The 16,664-nt window shown below is 37.8% G+C and overlaps 1 protein-coding gene across 8 annotated transcripts in view; it reads right to left on the reverse strand.

Annotated features, from left to right (window-relative positions):
* PHTF1 (putative homeodomain transcription factor 1) overlaps window positions 1-16,664 on the reverse strand; it is a 64,079-nt gene that overhangs the window by 39,885 nt on the left and 7,530 nt on the right. For 5 of the 8 annotated variants that reach the window (XM_017869752.1, XM_017869758.1, XM_017869754.1 and 2 more), the window contains 2 exons: window positions 3,800-3,868; window positions 3,166-3,324 (listed from right to left, as the gene is read on the reverse strand). The exons of 1 other annotated variant lie outside the window; for it this stretch is intronic. In XM_017869752.1, the coding sequence (XP_017725241.1) occupies window positions 3,166-3,324; window positions 3,800-3,845 (205 nt within the window). In that variant the 5' untranslated portion in view covers window positions 3,846-3,868. Of the gene's footprint in view, window positions 1-3,165; window positions 3,325-3,799; window positions 3,869-13,717; window positions 13,802-16,664 lie in introns of those variants that run through there. 2 more of the 8 variants (XM_017869753.1, XM_017869757.1) reach the window with 2 other exon arrangements.

Consider the following 16,664-nt stretch of genomic DNA (forward strand, 5'->3'; position numbering starts at 1 on the left):
GTCTCAAAAAAAAAAAAAAAAAAAGACAGAATTGTTAAGCAAAAAGGAAGCATTAACTTAAAGATTTGAAAAGTTATCAGCCTATCCACATTGTAAAAAGTAAGAAAGCATGTTAGGGAGGTCCCCAGTCACATATAACCAGTTGGTAAGTTTGGGGATGAGTGCTCTCATGGAAGTGGCCTTATAAAATGACTCCTAAGAGCTCCCTTGCCCCTTTCACCACATGAGGACACAGCAAGAAGACTGACACCAATGAATCAGAAATCAGGTCCTCACCAGATACCACATCTTCTGGCACCTTGATCCTGGACTTCCTAGCCTCCAAAACTGTCAGAAATAAAGTTGTGTTGTTGATAAGCCACCCAGGTCTTATAGCAGCCTGAACAGACTCAGACAGAAAGGTTACATAAATTATAGTACTCTTACATAATGGACTACTAAAAAGCTACATAGGCCAGTTGTGGTGGCTCATACCTGTAATCCCAGAACGCTGGGAGGCTGAAGCAGGAGGATCATCTGAAGTCAGGAGTTCAAGACCAGCCTAGCCAACATAGTGAAACCCTGTCTCTACTAAAAATACAAAAATTATCCAGGCATGGTGGTGTGTGTCTGTAGTTCCAGTTACTTGGGAGGCTGAAATAAGAGAATCACTTCAACCTGGGAGGCAGAGGTTGCAGTGAGCCAAGACTGCACCACTATACTCCAGCCTGGGCAACAGTGAGACTCTGTCTCAAAAAGAAAAAAAAAAAAAAAAAAGGCAGCCATATAAAGATGTTTATAAATCCATATGATACATATGACTACATATGATAGCCTGTACAGACATTAAAATGATAGTTTTAAATGACGGTATGTCCACATGATGAATGATTATGCAGCCATTAAAATGATGGTTATGAAGACTTAATTTAAATCAAATAAAATTTAAAATTCGGTCTTTTATTGACACTAACTACATTTTGAATATTCAATAGCCACATATGGCTAAGTAGCTACTACACTGGGCAGCACAGATGTGGAACACTTCCATTACAGATATTCTAATAAATGACACTTTCACAACTTAAAAAATATTAAACCTATAGATTTGCAAATATATACATATATTTTTCACTGTATAACTTAAAAAATTTTTTAACTGACACAGATAAAAGAAAAAAAACATAATTCTTTCACCTTAACCCAACTTCCTCCCACTCTTTGTTCTAATTCATGCCTTTTTGCACAGGTGTAACCATAGTACATACTGCCTACTTCCTTGGTAGACAATGGGGATACATTCGTAAAGAGAATACACTGGGTTCCTGCACACAGTTAGAAAACATCAGGTAGTGATGTGTAACCCATAAATTAAAATTGATTCTTATGATAGTGACTAGAGGGTATTAGGACTACTTAGAAATATAGATAGGAATGGTCTCTTTATGGAATTTACATCCCAGCTGAGATTTAAAGGTGAGAAAAAAGCCAGCCATTTTAAAAGCCTTAAGAATGCTTCAAACAGCCGGGTAAGTGACTGACACCTGTAATCCCAACACTTTGGGAGGCTGAGGCGGACGGATCACCTGAGGTCAGGAGTTTGAGACCAGCCTGGCTAACATGGTGACACCCCATCTCTACTAAAAATACAAAAAATTGTATTATAGGTGGCGCACACCTATAATCCCCGCTACTCGGGATGCTGAGGCACGAGAATCACTTAAGCTAGGAGGCAGAGGTTGCAGTGAGCCGAGATCGCACCATTGCACTCCAGCCTGGGAAAAAACAGCCAAACTCCAAACGCTTCAAACAAAACAAAACAGTTGTGTGTGAAGAACAAAAAAAAGGACATTATGCCTAGAGCCAGCACAAGCAGAGTGGTAAGAAATAGAGAAGATGATGTCTGAGAGGGGAACAGGGACCAGGTCCTACAGGGCAGTATAGGCCATGGTAAGAACTTTGGATTTTTATTCTAAGGTCAACAGAAGTCACTACAGGGTTTTAAGCAGGAAAATGACATTATATGGCTTCTGTTTTTAAAAGATTTCGTTAATCGCTGTGGAAAGAATGATTGGTAGAAAGAAGGCTCAGAGTAGTTATTCCAGTGGTCTAAGCAAAGAAATGCTGGTGCTGTGAACAATGATCATGGCAGCAGAGACTGAGATAAACAGAGTGACAAATTTGGGGGAAGAACTCACAGACTTGGTGACAGATTACACATGAGAGTTGATGGTAGGGTAGAGTAGGAAGCTTTCATTTTTCACCTGAATACTGGGTGACTGATGGTATCATTTAATGAATTGGAGACAAAAACAGGAACAAGTTTACACACACATGCACATGTGTGCAGTGCACACACACACACAAGTCAAGAGTTCCATTTTTTATATAATTAAGTTCAAGATACCATATGGTATCTTGATACCAGATTTATATAATTAAATCTCCATATGGAAATGTCAAGTAGGCAATTAGATTTATAAGTCTGAAGTTCAGCAGAGCCTGAAGGTATAGACTTGGGAATCATCTGTATATCAATTATATTTAAAGCAACAGGCCTTAATGACACTACTTAAAGAACAGAACCTAGGGTGCAAACTTCAGGTAATCCCATATTCAGGCTGAACATGGTGGCTCACACCTGTAATCCCAACACTTTTGAGCCCAAGAGTTCAAGACCAGCCTGGGCAGCATGACAACACCTGGTCTCTACAAAAAAATACAAAAATTAGCCAGGCACAGGGGCATACACCTGTAGTGCCAGCTACTCGGGAGGCTGAGGTGGAAGGATTGCTTGAGTCTGGGAGGTCAAGGCTGCAGTGAGCTGTGATCATGCCACTGCACTCCAGCCTGGGTGAGAGAGAGACACCCTGTCTCAAAAACAAAAACAAAAAACACACATACCCAATTTCAAAGGCTCAAAGGTCAGACACAAGAAAAGACAGAAAAGGCCTGGCCAGTGAGACAGGTAGAAAGAAACTCAAGTGAAGAGAAAGAGTTACACAAGTATGTTTGCTCTAATGTAGCAGATAATTTTAAGATGAACCCCGAATGGCCTACGTCTCTTCACTTCTGCATACTTTAAACTGTCAAGTGAAAGGGTAAATGTAAAAACAGTAGATAATTATTTAATAGCAAAAGCAGCAAAAAGAAACTGTCATTGCTTATTCCAACTCTGCCAATTACCTTGCATGAAATAAAGTAGTAACAGCCAAACAAAGATTCTTAAAGAGGTAACCTGAATCCACCAATTGCTGAACAATGGAAAAAATACAACTCGAACAAGCCCCTTCCGAGTCAGAGATGTCCATGGAATTTCAGGTTTTGCTTTGGCAAATGTTGACCCTTTAAACATACAATAAAACAAAACATCAAACATTTATATACACTGTATTGATGCCCACCTGTAGCACTACATTAAAAACAGGTGAGTGCAAACATCAGCACAAAACCTGTTCAGTTAAAAAAAAAAAAAAAGAAAAAACCCTCTTAGATGTTTGCTAAATGTAATAACTTCTTGCCTCAATCACTAGGACAGAAGCTCAAAATAAGTCAGGCTTACCTGAATGTTAAACAACCTATTTATCTAATTACACAACAGCAAGTCTCTATGTTTATCCCTCTTTTACATGTATGCATGTAATTTATAGAGCCACACAGTACTAAGGCCGAGGTAGAAAAAGTGCTAAAGCCTGAATGATGAGAGTAAAGTACTACATTTGGAAATTAAAGTACACCATCATATAGAGAAGATATTAAAAATTAGGCATCACTGTGAAATAATATAATAATGTACATAAAAAACAATTTTAGAACTAACCTCTGATCAAGTCAACGTCAATCAAGTCTGGCTTTATGTGGCCCATCTTTTTTGGTTTGTTTTCAAACCCTAGATAAAACAAAACAAAACAAAACCAGAAATAAATAAAAGCCCTTTTATTTACTTTTTCTTTTTTTAAGATGTAGTTTCGCTCTTGTTTCCCAGGCTGGAAAGCAATGGTGCGATCTCGGCTCACTGCAGCCTCTGCCTCCCGGGTTCAAGTGATTCTCCTGACTCAGCCCCCTAAGTAGCTGGAATTACAGGTGCCCACCATTAAGCCCGGCTAATTTTTTGTATTTTTAGTAGAGATGGGGTTTCACCATGTTGGCCAGGCTAGTCTCAAACTCCTGACCTCAGGTGATCCACTCACCTCGGCCTCCCAGAAGTGCTGGGATTATAGGTGTGAGCCTCTGTGCCCAGTCAGAAAAGCCCTTTTAAATACAAAAAATAAACTTAAAGTTTTTTTTCTCTATATCTGATTCCCTTTTACTAGGGACACTTTAATCCTAAAGCTCCTTAAAGGAACTTGCTATTAATACACATTTTGTTTTAGTTTTTAATCCTCTCCACTAATGCATCCATATACTTTATCACTTTTTAAAATATTCAAACAGTGCCAACAGATCACTACATGAAAATAATAGCCCCAAGCCATCTCTCCTCTCCTCTGAATTTCACTCCTCAAAAACAAATAACTTTCATCTTTTTTTTGCTCTCCTATTTTTAATTGACACGTTATAATTGTGCACATTTATAGTGTAGAATGTGATATTTCAATACATGTATACAATGTATAATGATCAAACTGTATCACCTTGAACATTTATCATTTCTTTGTGTTGGGTTCATTCAAAATCCAACCTGCTAGGTATCTGAAAACATATAATAAATTGTGGTTAATTATAGCCACCTCACAGTGCTACAGAACACTAAACCTTACTCCTATCTAGCTGTACTTTTGTATTTGTTAACCAACCATTGGCTATCTGTCGTTCCCTCCCTCTTACACTTCCTCACCTCTAGTAACTACTATTCTACTCTCTACTTCTATGAGATCAACTTTTTAGCTTCCATGTATGTGTGAGAACACGAAGTATTTATCGTTCTGTGCCTGGCTTATTTCACTCTGCATAATGTTCTCCACTTCCATTCATGTTGCCGTGAATGACACAACTTCATTCTTTCTTACAGTTAAATAATATTCCATTGTGTATATATACCATATTTTCTTTATCCATTCATCTGTTGATGGACACGTATGAATTCCATGTCATGACTATTGTGAATAATGCTGCAATAAACATAGGAATACAGATATCCCTTCGACATATAGATTATCTTTCCTTTGGATATATATTGAGACTGCTGGATCACATGGTAGTTCTATTTGTAGTTTTTTGAGGAACTGCAATACTGTTTTTCATAGTGGCTGTACTAATTTGCATTCACACCACCAGTGTATAAGAATTCCCCTTTCTCTGCATCCTTGCCAGCATTTTTTTTTTTTTTTTTTGTCTTTTTGATAATAGCCATTCTAACTAGTTTGACATGGTATCTCATTGTGGTTTGATTTGCATTTCTCTAATGACTGGTGATATCGAGCATTTTTTCATATACCTGTTGGCCGTATGTATTGTCTTCTTTTGAGAGATGTCTATTCAGCTCAATTGTCCATTTTAAAATTGAAGTACTTGGATTTTTGCTATTGAGTTATTTGAGTTCCTTATATATATTAATCCTTTTTCAGATGAAAAGTTTGCAAATGTTTTCTCTCATTCTGTAGGTTGTCTCTTCAATCTTGATTGTTTCCTTTGCTATGCGGAACCTTTCTAGTTTGATACAATCCTATTTGTCTATTTTTGCTTGTTACCTGTGCTTCTGAGGTCTTCTCTATAAAATCTTTACCCAGACCAATGTTCTGAAGCATTTCCCCTATGTTTTCTTCTAGCAGTTTCAGGTTTTAAATTTAAATAATTAATCTATTTTGGCTTGGTTCTTGTATATGGTGAGAAACAGTGGCCAGGCGCGGTGGCTCACTCCTGTAATCCCAACACTTTGGGAGGGGCCAAGGTGGGAGGATACCTGAGGTCAAGAGTTTAAGACCAGCTTGGCCAACATGGTGAAACTCTGTCTCTACTAAAAATACAAAAAGTGGCTGGGCATGGTGGTGGGTGCCTGTAATCCCAGCTACTCAGGAGGCTGAGGCAGGAGAATCACTTGAACTGGGAACATGGAGGTTGCGGTGAGCTGAGATCACACCACTGCACTCTAACCTGGGCGACAGAGCAAGACCCTGTCCCTTAATTTAGAAAATAATAATAAAATAATTTGTACATGCTAATTCTTAATTACATCTTAAAAATTAGATATTCAATCATTAAAATTAATGCCAAAATTAAAGGTTACAATAATTTGCCATTTACCTATATGGTCACTGAGCCAGCATTGATCTTTAGCTTTGTTTAAACAGATGCAGTCAATTTCTCTTGTGAATCCTATATATTTCTATTCAACTCACCATAAGCTGTAGATTTTACAGAAAAATGTTCTAAAACCTCAAGTGTAATAAAATTAAAGAAGGAATCAAAATTTGAAAATGAGGCAACTGAAGGAAAAAACCCTTTGAAGAAACGCGTACACTAATTTTTGAAATATGCATAATTTTCATGAGAATAACAATTATCTTGTATGCTATATTCAAAATCAGAAATTAAAATTTAAAGGTAAAATATTACTTTATACCTTTTTGGACATTTGTTCCAGTGCTAAGCTTTCTGGACATTTGTACCAGTGCTATTCCCCATCACTTTAGAGTCAAAATAATCTTTCTACTTTCTTTGCTTTCTAGACTTTTCTCCAATAATGTTACAGAGTTAGAATTAGCATTAACTAGAGGTAAAATTATCCAAATCTCCCTTAGCAATAGAAACACATTTATTCATTCACTCAGTCAAAAAATATTCCACAAGTATCTTCTATATGTCAGATACTCTGCTTGAGCTAGGTATAAAACAGTAAGTCAAAACATGGCTCTATCTTCAAAGAATGTACAGTATAGAAGGGAAGACAAACGATAAGGCCAAATGTACAAGGGTTTCTCAGGAAAATGCCCTCTGAATCTCCCCATTTTTTTATTTCCTAAAGGGACAGAAATCATTAATAAATTTATGACCACTGATCTCAAGGAAGATTAGAAAAGTCACCATATACTGCTGTATATTTTGTACTGAGGGAGAGTAAAAACCACATTCCATACTTTTGTTTTAGAATCCTTCTGCTTTATCTTCCACCGTGCATGTGTGTATAAGAGGAAGTACATGCCAGGCACTATCCTAAGCACTGTCACATATAGTCATGCATCACTTAATGTCAGGGATACATTCTAAGAAATTCATCTTTAAGTGATTTCACTGTTGCCTGAACATAGCTTACTGCACACCTAGGCTATATGGCAGCCTATTGCTCCAAGGCTACAAATCTGTCTAGCATATTACTATACAGAATATTTAGGCAATTTTAAACACTGTGGTATTTGTGTCTAAACCTAGAAAAGGTATAGTAAAAATATGGTATAAAAGATAAAAAATGGGGCTGGGCGTGGTGGCTCACCCCTGTAATCCCAGCACTTTGGGAGGCCAAGGCAGGAGGATCACCTGAGGTCAGGAGTTCAAAACCACCCTGGCCAACATGGTGAAACCCCATCTCTACTAAAAATACAAAATTAGCCGGATGTGGTGGTAGGCACCTGTAATCCCAGCCACTCAGAAGGCTGAGGCAGGATCACTCGAACCCAGGAGGATGAGGTTGCAGTGAGCCAAGATCGCACCATTGCACTCTAGCCTGGGCGACAAGAGTGAAACTCTGTCTCAAAAAAGAAAAATAAAAAATAAAAAATGGTACACCTGTATAGGGCACTTATGAATACTGCTCTCAGGACTGGGAGTTGCTCTGAGTGAGTGAGTGAGTAAGTGAGTGGTCAATGAAAGTAAAAGCTTAGGACACTGCTGTAGTATACTACTGTAGACTTCATAAACACCGTAAACATAGGATACACATTTTTTTAAATTATCCTTTCTACAACATTAACTTTTTTTTTCTCTGAGACAGAGTCTTGCCCTGTTGCCCATGATATAGTGCAACGGCACGATGACAGCTCACTACAATCTCATTCTCCTGGGCTCAAGCAATCCTCCCACCTTAGCCTCCCAAGTTTTTGTTTGTTTGTTTGTTTGTTTGTTTTTGTAGAGAAGGGGTCTTGCTTTGTCACCCACGCTGGTCTCAAACTCCTGGTCTCAAGTGATCCTCCTACCGTGGCCTCCCAAAGTGCTAGAATTATAGGCATGAGCCACCTCACCCAGTCTGTTCTATAATAACTTAACCTTAGATTACTGTAATGCTTTTACTTTACAAGCTTTATAGTTTTTTTAAACTTTTTGACTCTTTTGTAATAACAATTAGTTTAAAACACACATTTTCTTTTATCTTTATAAGCTTTTTTCTTTCTTCTTTTTTTTACTTTTAATTAAAAACTAAGATACCAACACACACAGCCAAGGCCTACATAGGGTCAGGATCATCAATATCACAGTCTCCCACCTCCACATCTTGTCCTACTGTAAGGTCTTCAGGGGCAATAACACACAGGGAGCTGTCATCTCCTATGATCATAATGCCTTCTTCTGGAATACCTCCTGAAGGACCTGCCTGAGACTGTTTTACAGGTAACTGATTTTTTTTAAATAAATAGAAGGAGTCCACTCTAAAATAACAATGAAAAGTATAGTACAGTAAATATATAAACCAGTAATATAGTCATTTATTATCATTATCAAGTGTTAGGTACTGTACGTAACTGTATGCTATACTTTTTATGACTGACAGTGCATTTGGTTTGTTTACCCCAGCATCACTCTAAACACATGAGTAATGTGTCATGCTATGACTTTATGATGGCTACAAAATCACTAGGCAATAGGACTTTTTCAGCTCCATTATAATCTTATGGGACCATATGAGGAGCATCGATGACTGAAACATCATTATGTGGCACATGACTGTACTCAACTTGACTCATTTAGTCCTCACAAATGTCCTATGATATTGGTATCTTTATTATCCTCACTTTACAGATGAGGCAACCAAGGCAGAGATTCCAATCCTGTCATTCTCATTCCAAAGTCTGTGCTCTAACCACTATACTATCCTGCCTTTTGCTGTATGACACAAAATGCATCCCTAATCAATGTAGAGAGAGGTTTTGTTAAATCAAACAAGACTGCTTAACTTTGAGAGGTTCAATGGGCATTAGGAGTGGATTTTCTTATTGGCCACAACCTCTACCTCAGCAGTCCAGGAAAAGGTTGTAGGAGAGAATCAGGATAATCACTAGTTGCCAGAGTAGTGGTAGGGGAATTCTCTGCACATCCCCAGCTGTAGGCTGTATGCAGCCCTCTCTATTGTTTGCCCCCAACATAACTGTGCAACATCATCACAAGCTCAGAACCACTTGACAAATGAAGTGCCCACTTTTTGGAAGAGGAACAAAAACACTGGAGGTATTGATGCAATATAATTGAACTTTGTATTAAACAAGGAATAAAAAACAAGTGAAACCCTATGACAAATCTCTATTTCCTAGTGTGCTGAAATTTTCTATTTTATTACCATCAAAAGAATTGAACTATTTATACAGTCTGGTGCAGAGAGGGAAGTTAACCCTGATTTGGGGCATATGATAAACAACAAAACAACAATTACAAGGCAAGTGTAGCACTATAGGAACATCCATAATGGACACCTTATTCACATTTAAGAAGTCCAAGAAAGATTTCCACAAAGAAAAATAGTATCTAACCTGATACCTGAAGGATGTATAAGAACTTGTAAAGTTGCACATGGGATATAGCAAAATGAGGAATCAAGAAACATGCCTGTAATCCCAGCACTTTGGGAGGCTGAGGCAGGCAGATTCCCTGAGCTCAGGGAGACCAGCCTGCGCAACATGGTGAAACCCCGTGTCTACTAAAATGCCAAAAATGAGCCGGGAGTGGTGGCATGAGCCTGTAGTCCCAGTTACTCGGGAGGCTGAGGTAAGAGAATTCCTTGAACCAGGGAGGCAGAGGCTGCAGTGAGACGAGATCGTGCCACTGCACTCCAGCCTGGGTGACAGAGCAAGACTCTGTCTCCAAAGAAGGGAAAGGAAGGGAAGGAAAGGGGATAGGAGGGGAGGGGAGGAAAGAGGAGGGGAGGGGAGGGCAAGAAAGAAAGAAAAGCATATGAGAGGACCCAGGAATAAGAGATAGCATGGTAAAAACTAAAGTAAGTTTGAGAAGACCTAAAGCACACAGTGGAAGTGAAAAGAGGTCAAGACATGGGTAAGAGGTAAACTTGTGAGATGAGAAGAAGTCATAATGTGAAAACTATAATCATGCTAGAAGTATGATTTTATTGTAAGGGTACTAGGAAGTCAGGAAACAGTTTTAAATATGAGAAAAATAATCAAATTTGTATTAAAACAGAAACCAAAAAAACAACAACCTGGCTTCGTTATAAAGAACAGATGGAGGGTAAGGAGAGATAGGAAGCAAAAGAAAGCAGTTAGAAAGTTAAAAAACCTACTCCAGTAATCTAATCAGGAGTGGATAAAATTTTTCTATAAAGGGCCAGATAGCATTTCAGGCTTTATGGACCATACCAGGGGTCCCCAACACCCAGGGCATGGAATAGTGGTCCGTGGCCTGTTAGGAACTGGGTTGCACAGCAGGAGGTGAGTGGCAGGTGAGAGAACAAGGGAAGCTTCATCTGTATTTATAGCCACTCCCTACTGCTCAAATTACCACCTGAGCCCTACCTCCTGTCAGATCAGAGGTGGCATTAGATTCTCACAGGAGTGCAAATCCCATTGTGAACTGCACATTCAAGGGATCTAGGTTGCGTGCTCCTTATGATAATCTAATGCTTGATGATCTGTCACTGTCTCCCATCATCCTCAGATGGGACTGTCTAGTTGCAGAAAAACAAGCTCAGGGCTACCACTGATTCTACATTATGGTGAGCTGTGCAATTATTTCATTATATATTACAAGGTAATAATAGAAATAAAGTGCACAATAAATGTAATGTGCTTAAAGCATTGCAAAATCATCCCCCCAGTCCACAGAAAAACTATCTTCCATGAAACTGGTCTCTGGTGCCAAAAAGATTGGGGACTGCTGGACTATACCATCTCTGTCACAACCACTCAACTTAGCCACTGTAGCCCTACAGCAGACACAGACATTGAATATAAATATGTAAAGCACTAAACCTGGCTGGGTTCCAGCTAGATTTGCATATAAGCAATAGTTTGCCAACCAGATGAGTAGGCAATAGGTCAGACCAGGTAATTAGAAGTGTGAACTGGGAAGAGTACTCATATTCAAAAGATATTTAGCAGGTATAATCCAGAAGTATTGGTAACTGAAAATGTGAGATTAGTGTCAAGGTGAAGAACTCTAAACCCTGACTTTAGTATTTTAGCAATTCACTGAATAGGAAAGGTAAGAAAACAAAAAAGTATTGGGTCACGGGAGGAAGGTCACATTCAGCTCACACTCCACTGGCCAAGCAAATCCCATGACTAAGGTGGAAGTCTGTGGGGCCAGGAAGAATTCTCCTCTTATAGGAAGGCACTGCAAGTCACATGACAGTAAGTGCAGCCATATAATCTTCTTACAGGAAAGAATAATTACAGGTAGTGAATAATTAGGAAAATTACTGTAATATACAGTTAAGTCCATTTGACTCTAAAGTTCTTGCCTAAATGCTGATGAGATTTGTTGGTTTTGGCACCGGTGTAAATAAAGCATATTGGTATAGCCAATATACCTAAATACTCATATACCTTTAAATATACCTATCTCATATGGAAATATATGTATAGCCTATTACTCAGGTAACATCATTTAATATATTATTTGGTTTTGGAGGAAAAATGTTTTAAAATTAAATCTTTATTTGTACTAAAATAATACTCATATTACAAGGCTAATAAAAAATAACATTCCAGTCTCACCCTTCCTTACCCTTGATTCATACATCGTAGCCATTTCTTTTTTATTTGTAAAAAAAAAAAAAAAAAAAGTTTACAGTGCTTTAATCAATTTCAGATGTTATCCATTCATTTCTTACTGTTGAAGATGAGGAAATAACTTTCCATTTAGCCTTACTATGCCTCAATTCCTTCACCTATAAAAAAGGGAAGATAATAGCACATAGCTCATAAGATTATCATGAGGATCAATTGTGTGTGTTGCTTAAAATAATGCAAGACACATACTACACACTATTAATGATCATAACATCACCAAACAATGCTGATGACTCAAAAGATCCTTTTATTTTCCTTTTTCTTTTGAGACAGAGTCTCGCTTGTCGCCCAGGTTGAAGTGCAGTGTTGCATTCACGGCTCTCTGCACCTTTGAAATCCCAGGCTCAAAGGATCCTTTCACCTCAGGCTTCTGAGTAGCTGCAACTACAGGCACACATCACTACACCCAGATGATTTTTTAATTTTATTGCAGAGATGGGATCTCACTTTGTTGCCCAGGCTGGTCTCAAACTCCTGGGTTCAAGGGATCCTCTCGGCTTAGCCTCCCAAAGTGCTAGGATTACAGGCATGAGCCACCATGCCCAACCAAAAGATCTTTTTAATCTGGAAATACATATATAGTACTGCATTTCTGGGGCAATTGTTTTAAAATTATTTATTAACTTCTTCCTCTCCATGTATTTCCTTTTTCTGGAACATCTATTAGTTGGATATTACATTTCCTGCATGAACAGCACTCATTTTGTTATTTTCTTTTTTGTCATTCTTTTTTATACTACTTTTCTGGGAAATGGTCTCAAATTTATCTAACCTTTCCCCTGAATTTATTTTAATTTCTATTTATGTATGTGTTTATTTTTGAGACAGGGTCCCGCTATGTCGCCCAGACTGGAGTGCAGTGGTGCAATCATGGCTCACTGCAACTTTGACTTCCCAGGCTCAGATGATCTCCCACCTCGACCTCCTAAGTAGCTGGGACTACAGGCGCGCAACACCAAGTCCAGCTAATTGTTTTGTATTTTTTGTAGAGACAGGGTTTCACCATGTTGCCCAGACTAACCTTGAACTCCTGGGCTCAAGCGATCCACTTCGGCCTCCCAAAGTGCTGGGATTACAGGCGTGAGCCACTGTACTCAGACACCACTGAATTTATTATGATTATTTTTATTTTCAAGTCTTCTTACTTTCTCATCTATAGTCTATCTTTTAAGCATTCTTTTTTAATTTTTAAATTGACAGATAATATTCTATGTATTCAGTGTGTACAACATATTCTGAAGTAGATATACACTGTAGAATGACTAAATTCAGCAAATTAACATATCCATTACCTCACATGGTTATTATTTGTGTGGTAAGAACACTTAATATCCACTTTCTTAGCAGTTTTCAAGAATACAACATACTGTTACTAACTATAGTCACCAATGTTATACAATAGATCTCCTGAAGATATCTGTCTTTTTATAGTATCCAGTTTTTTAAAGGTAGTAACTGTATCTTTAAAAACACTGTTCTTATGATTCCTGCATTGCTTCTTTTCTCTTTTCTTCTTTTTCTTTAGGTCTTAAATATTTGATGATTTTTAATTATCCATTTATAGTTAAGAGTCACTAACACACTGAATGCAAGCTCAGTGTGCAATGGGTGAAGCATTTTGAATAATGGGCCTCACTACAGAGGCGTGGCCAGTCATTCACTTTTCAGTATCCTTAGGTTCTCTCTGGGTACTCAGTTTTGACAAAAAGAAATTCCAGTCTTCTGTTTGCAGATTATAAATCTGACCACCAGACTTTCACTTAATCCCCATTATTAGTGCAGCATCTCACCAGACTCTGATTTGTTTTTGGTCTTCCAGAATCCAGAACTTCTCTGGCTCAGCCTCTCCAGAGAGCAAGCTTCAATCCCGTCTTCTGTCAGAGGAAGATAAGGGTAACTATGTGGCTACATGGAATAAGGAAGATCTGGGGGTAGGTCTATTATCCCTTATACATATGCTCAAATAATCCTATCCTTAGTTCTTCCTCACTCCTACAGATACACCTGATACATCTAATTCCTGAGTCTTGCAGAAGTAATCACATGGGTTTTACTTGTTTCCTACTGGCTTTCCCTATTGCAGAGACTTAGATTTTTACTTCCTTCATTTTCCAGCCTTCAAAATTGCATTGACAGCTCTCGTTTACTGTAGTCTCTTCTTCCATTCTTTTAGTCCTTGCGGGCTGCCATGTTTTTTTCTTATTTATTGTACTTTTAAAGAGGTTTCAGGAGAGATTAGAGCATGTATTTGAACTATCATTTTTTGCGGTTTTTTTTTTTTTTTTTTTTTTTCAGGACGCAGGGTCTTGCTCTCCCAGTCTAGAGTGCAGTGGCACAATCATAGCATACCACAGCCTCAAACTCTAGGCTCAGGTGATCCCCGCCACCCAGCTTCCCCAGTATCTGGGACTATAGGCGCATGTCACCACACCCAGCTAATTTTTTTATTTTTTTGTAGAGCTATGTTGCCCAGGCTGGTCCCAAACTCTTGGCCTCAAGCAAAAACCTCAGCTTCCCAGAGTGCTGGAATTATAGGCCTGAGCCACCACGCCTGGCCTCAAACTGTCATCTTTAATAAGGAGTGTCAGTGCCATCTATCATATGGCCACCATCGTGCTTAAGTAAAACATTAACAAATACAGCTGAAGGAGTCTCTGTGTTTCTGATTAGCCTTTTTTATTCTCTAAATACAAAATCATGCTATCTTCAAACAGTGATTTTGTTCACTCTAACATTAATTTTAAAAGAAAACATACAAAAAAGATAATATTAATTAATGTTAATTAGAATGTTTTGCTCATCTCAGCACATGTATCTCAAACAGCATGCTAAAGACTAGTAAAAGGGGCCAGGCGTGGTGGCTCAGGCCTGTAATCCCAGCACTTTAGGAGGCCAAGGTGGGCGGATCACAAAATCAAGAGATCAAGCCATCCTGGCCAACATGGTGAAACCCCACCTCTACCAAAAACACAAAAATTAGCTGGATGTGGTGGTGCGTGCCTGTAATCCCAGCCACTCGGGAGCCTGAGGCAGGAGAATTGCTTGAACCCATGAGGCGGAGGTTGCTGTGAGCCGAGATTGCGCTACCGCGCTCCAGCCTTGGTGACAGAGCAAGACTCTGTCTCAAAAAAAAAAAAAAAAAAAGAAAGAGTAGTAAAAGGGGAGATTCTTATTTTAGGCTTAAAATAAGAACTTGGAGGACTAAGTTATACTCCATCACTGAAAATAATGTTAGACATTAGATTTAATATACACTCTCATTAAAAATGTTTAGGGCTGGGTGTGGTGGCTTACATCTGTAATCCCAGCACTTTGGGAGGCCAGGGAGGCAGAACTGCTTAAGCCCAGGAGTTGAAGACCAGCCTAGGCAACGTGGTGAGCAACCCTGTCTCTACAAAATATAAAATATTTTTTTAAATTTAGAAAACAATTTTAATTGTGAATATGTATACATTTACATTTTTGGTGTACTACATTATTATTTTCCTACTTTTTTCTATTGATATAATTTTAAAGTAGCTTTATTGAGGTATAATTTACATACTATTAAACTGACTCATTTTACAGATTTAGTAAACAATTTAGATTTTAGTACATTTGTAGAGTTGTTCAATCATCATCACACTCAAGTTTTAGAACATTTCCATTACCCCAAAAAGTTCCTTTCTGCCGGTTTGGAGGAAAGCCCTGTTCCCCTCAATCTATAGGCAATCTTTGATCTGTTTTCTATTTCTACAGATTTCTAGAAATTTCATATAAACAATCACACAATATGTTGTGCTTAGCATAACATTTCTTATATTCATCCATGATGCAGTATGTATTAACAGTTTTTATTGCTGAATTGTATTTCATTGTATGACTGTAACACATTTGCTTATACCAGTTGATGGACACATGGATTTTTCCTACTTCTGGCTATTAAGAACACTGCTGCTACTGCTGCTATGAATATTTGCAAGTATTTATGTTTTCACTTCTCTTGGATAGAAAATGTTAAATATAGTAGATACCCTAAATATAGGTAGATACCCTAGAAGTGGAAATGCTGGGTCATGTGAGAAGTATATACTTAACATTTTAAGAAACCACCAAACTGTTTTCCATTTTCCATGCCCACCAACAGTGTAGAAGAGTTGTAGTTCCTCCATCACCTTGCCAACACTTGGTATCATCAGTCTTTTTAGTTTTGTTCTAACAGATATATTAGAAATGTAGTAATGTAAATCTTCCAACACTATTCTTTTTAAATTTGTTTTGAATATTCTACATCCTTCGTATTACATACATATATTTGAGAATTAGCTCATCAATCTCTACCAAAAACAAAAGTCTGCTGGAATTTTGAGTGGATTACATTGAATATATAGATACATTTGGAGAAAACTAACATTTTAACAATATTGAGTCTTCCAGATCAGGAAAATGAAAAGTTATTCCATTTATTTAGGCCTTTAATTTCTCTTAGCAATGTTTTATAGCTTTCCATATATGGGTCTTACACTTTCTATGTCAAACATTCCTAAGAATTTTATTATTTGTTGCTATTATGAATAAATTTGTTTTCTTAATTTTATTTTTGAATTACTCATTGTTGGTATATAGAAATACAACTGATTTTGTATACTGATCTTGTATTTGAAGACCTTGCCACATTCGTTACTGTAATTTTTTATATGAATTATTAGGATTTTCTAAACATGGGATTATGTTGTCATGAATAAAGGCAGTTTTCAT

This window comes from Rhinopithecus bieti, unplaced genomic scaffold, assembly GCF_001698545.2.
Source record: "Rhinopithecus bieti isolate Rb0 unplaced genomic scaffold, ASM169854v2 scaffold_3040, whole genome shotgun sequence".
NCBI lineage: Eukaryota > Metazoa > Chordata > Mammalia > Primates > Cercopithecidae > Rhinopithecus > Rhinopithecus bieti.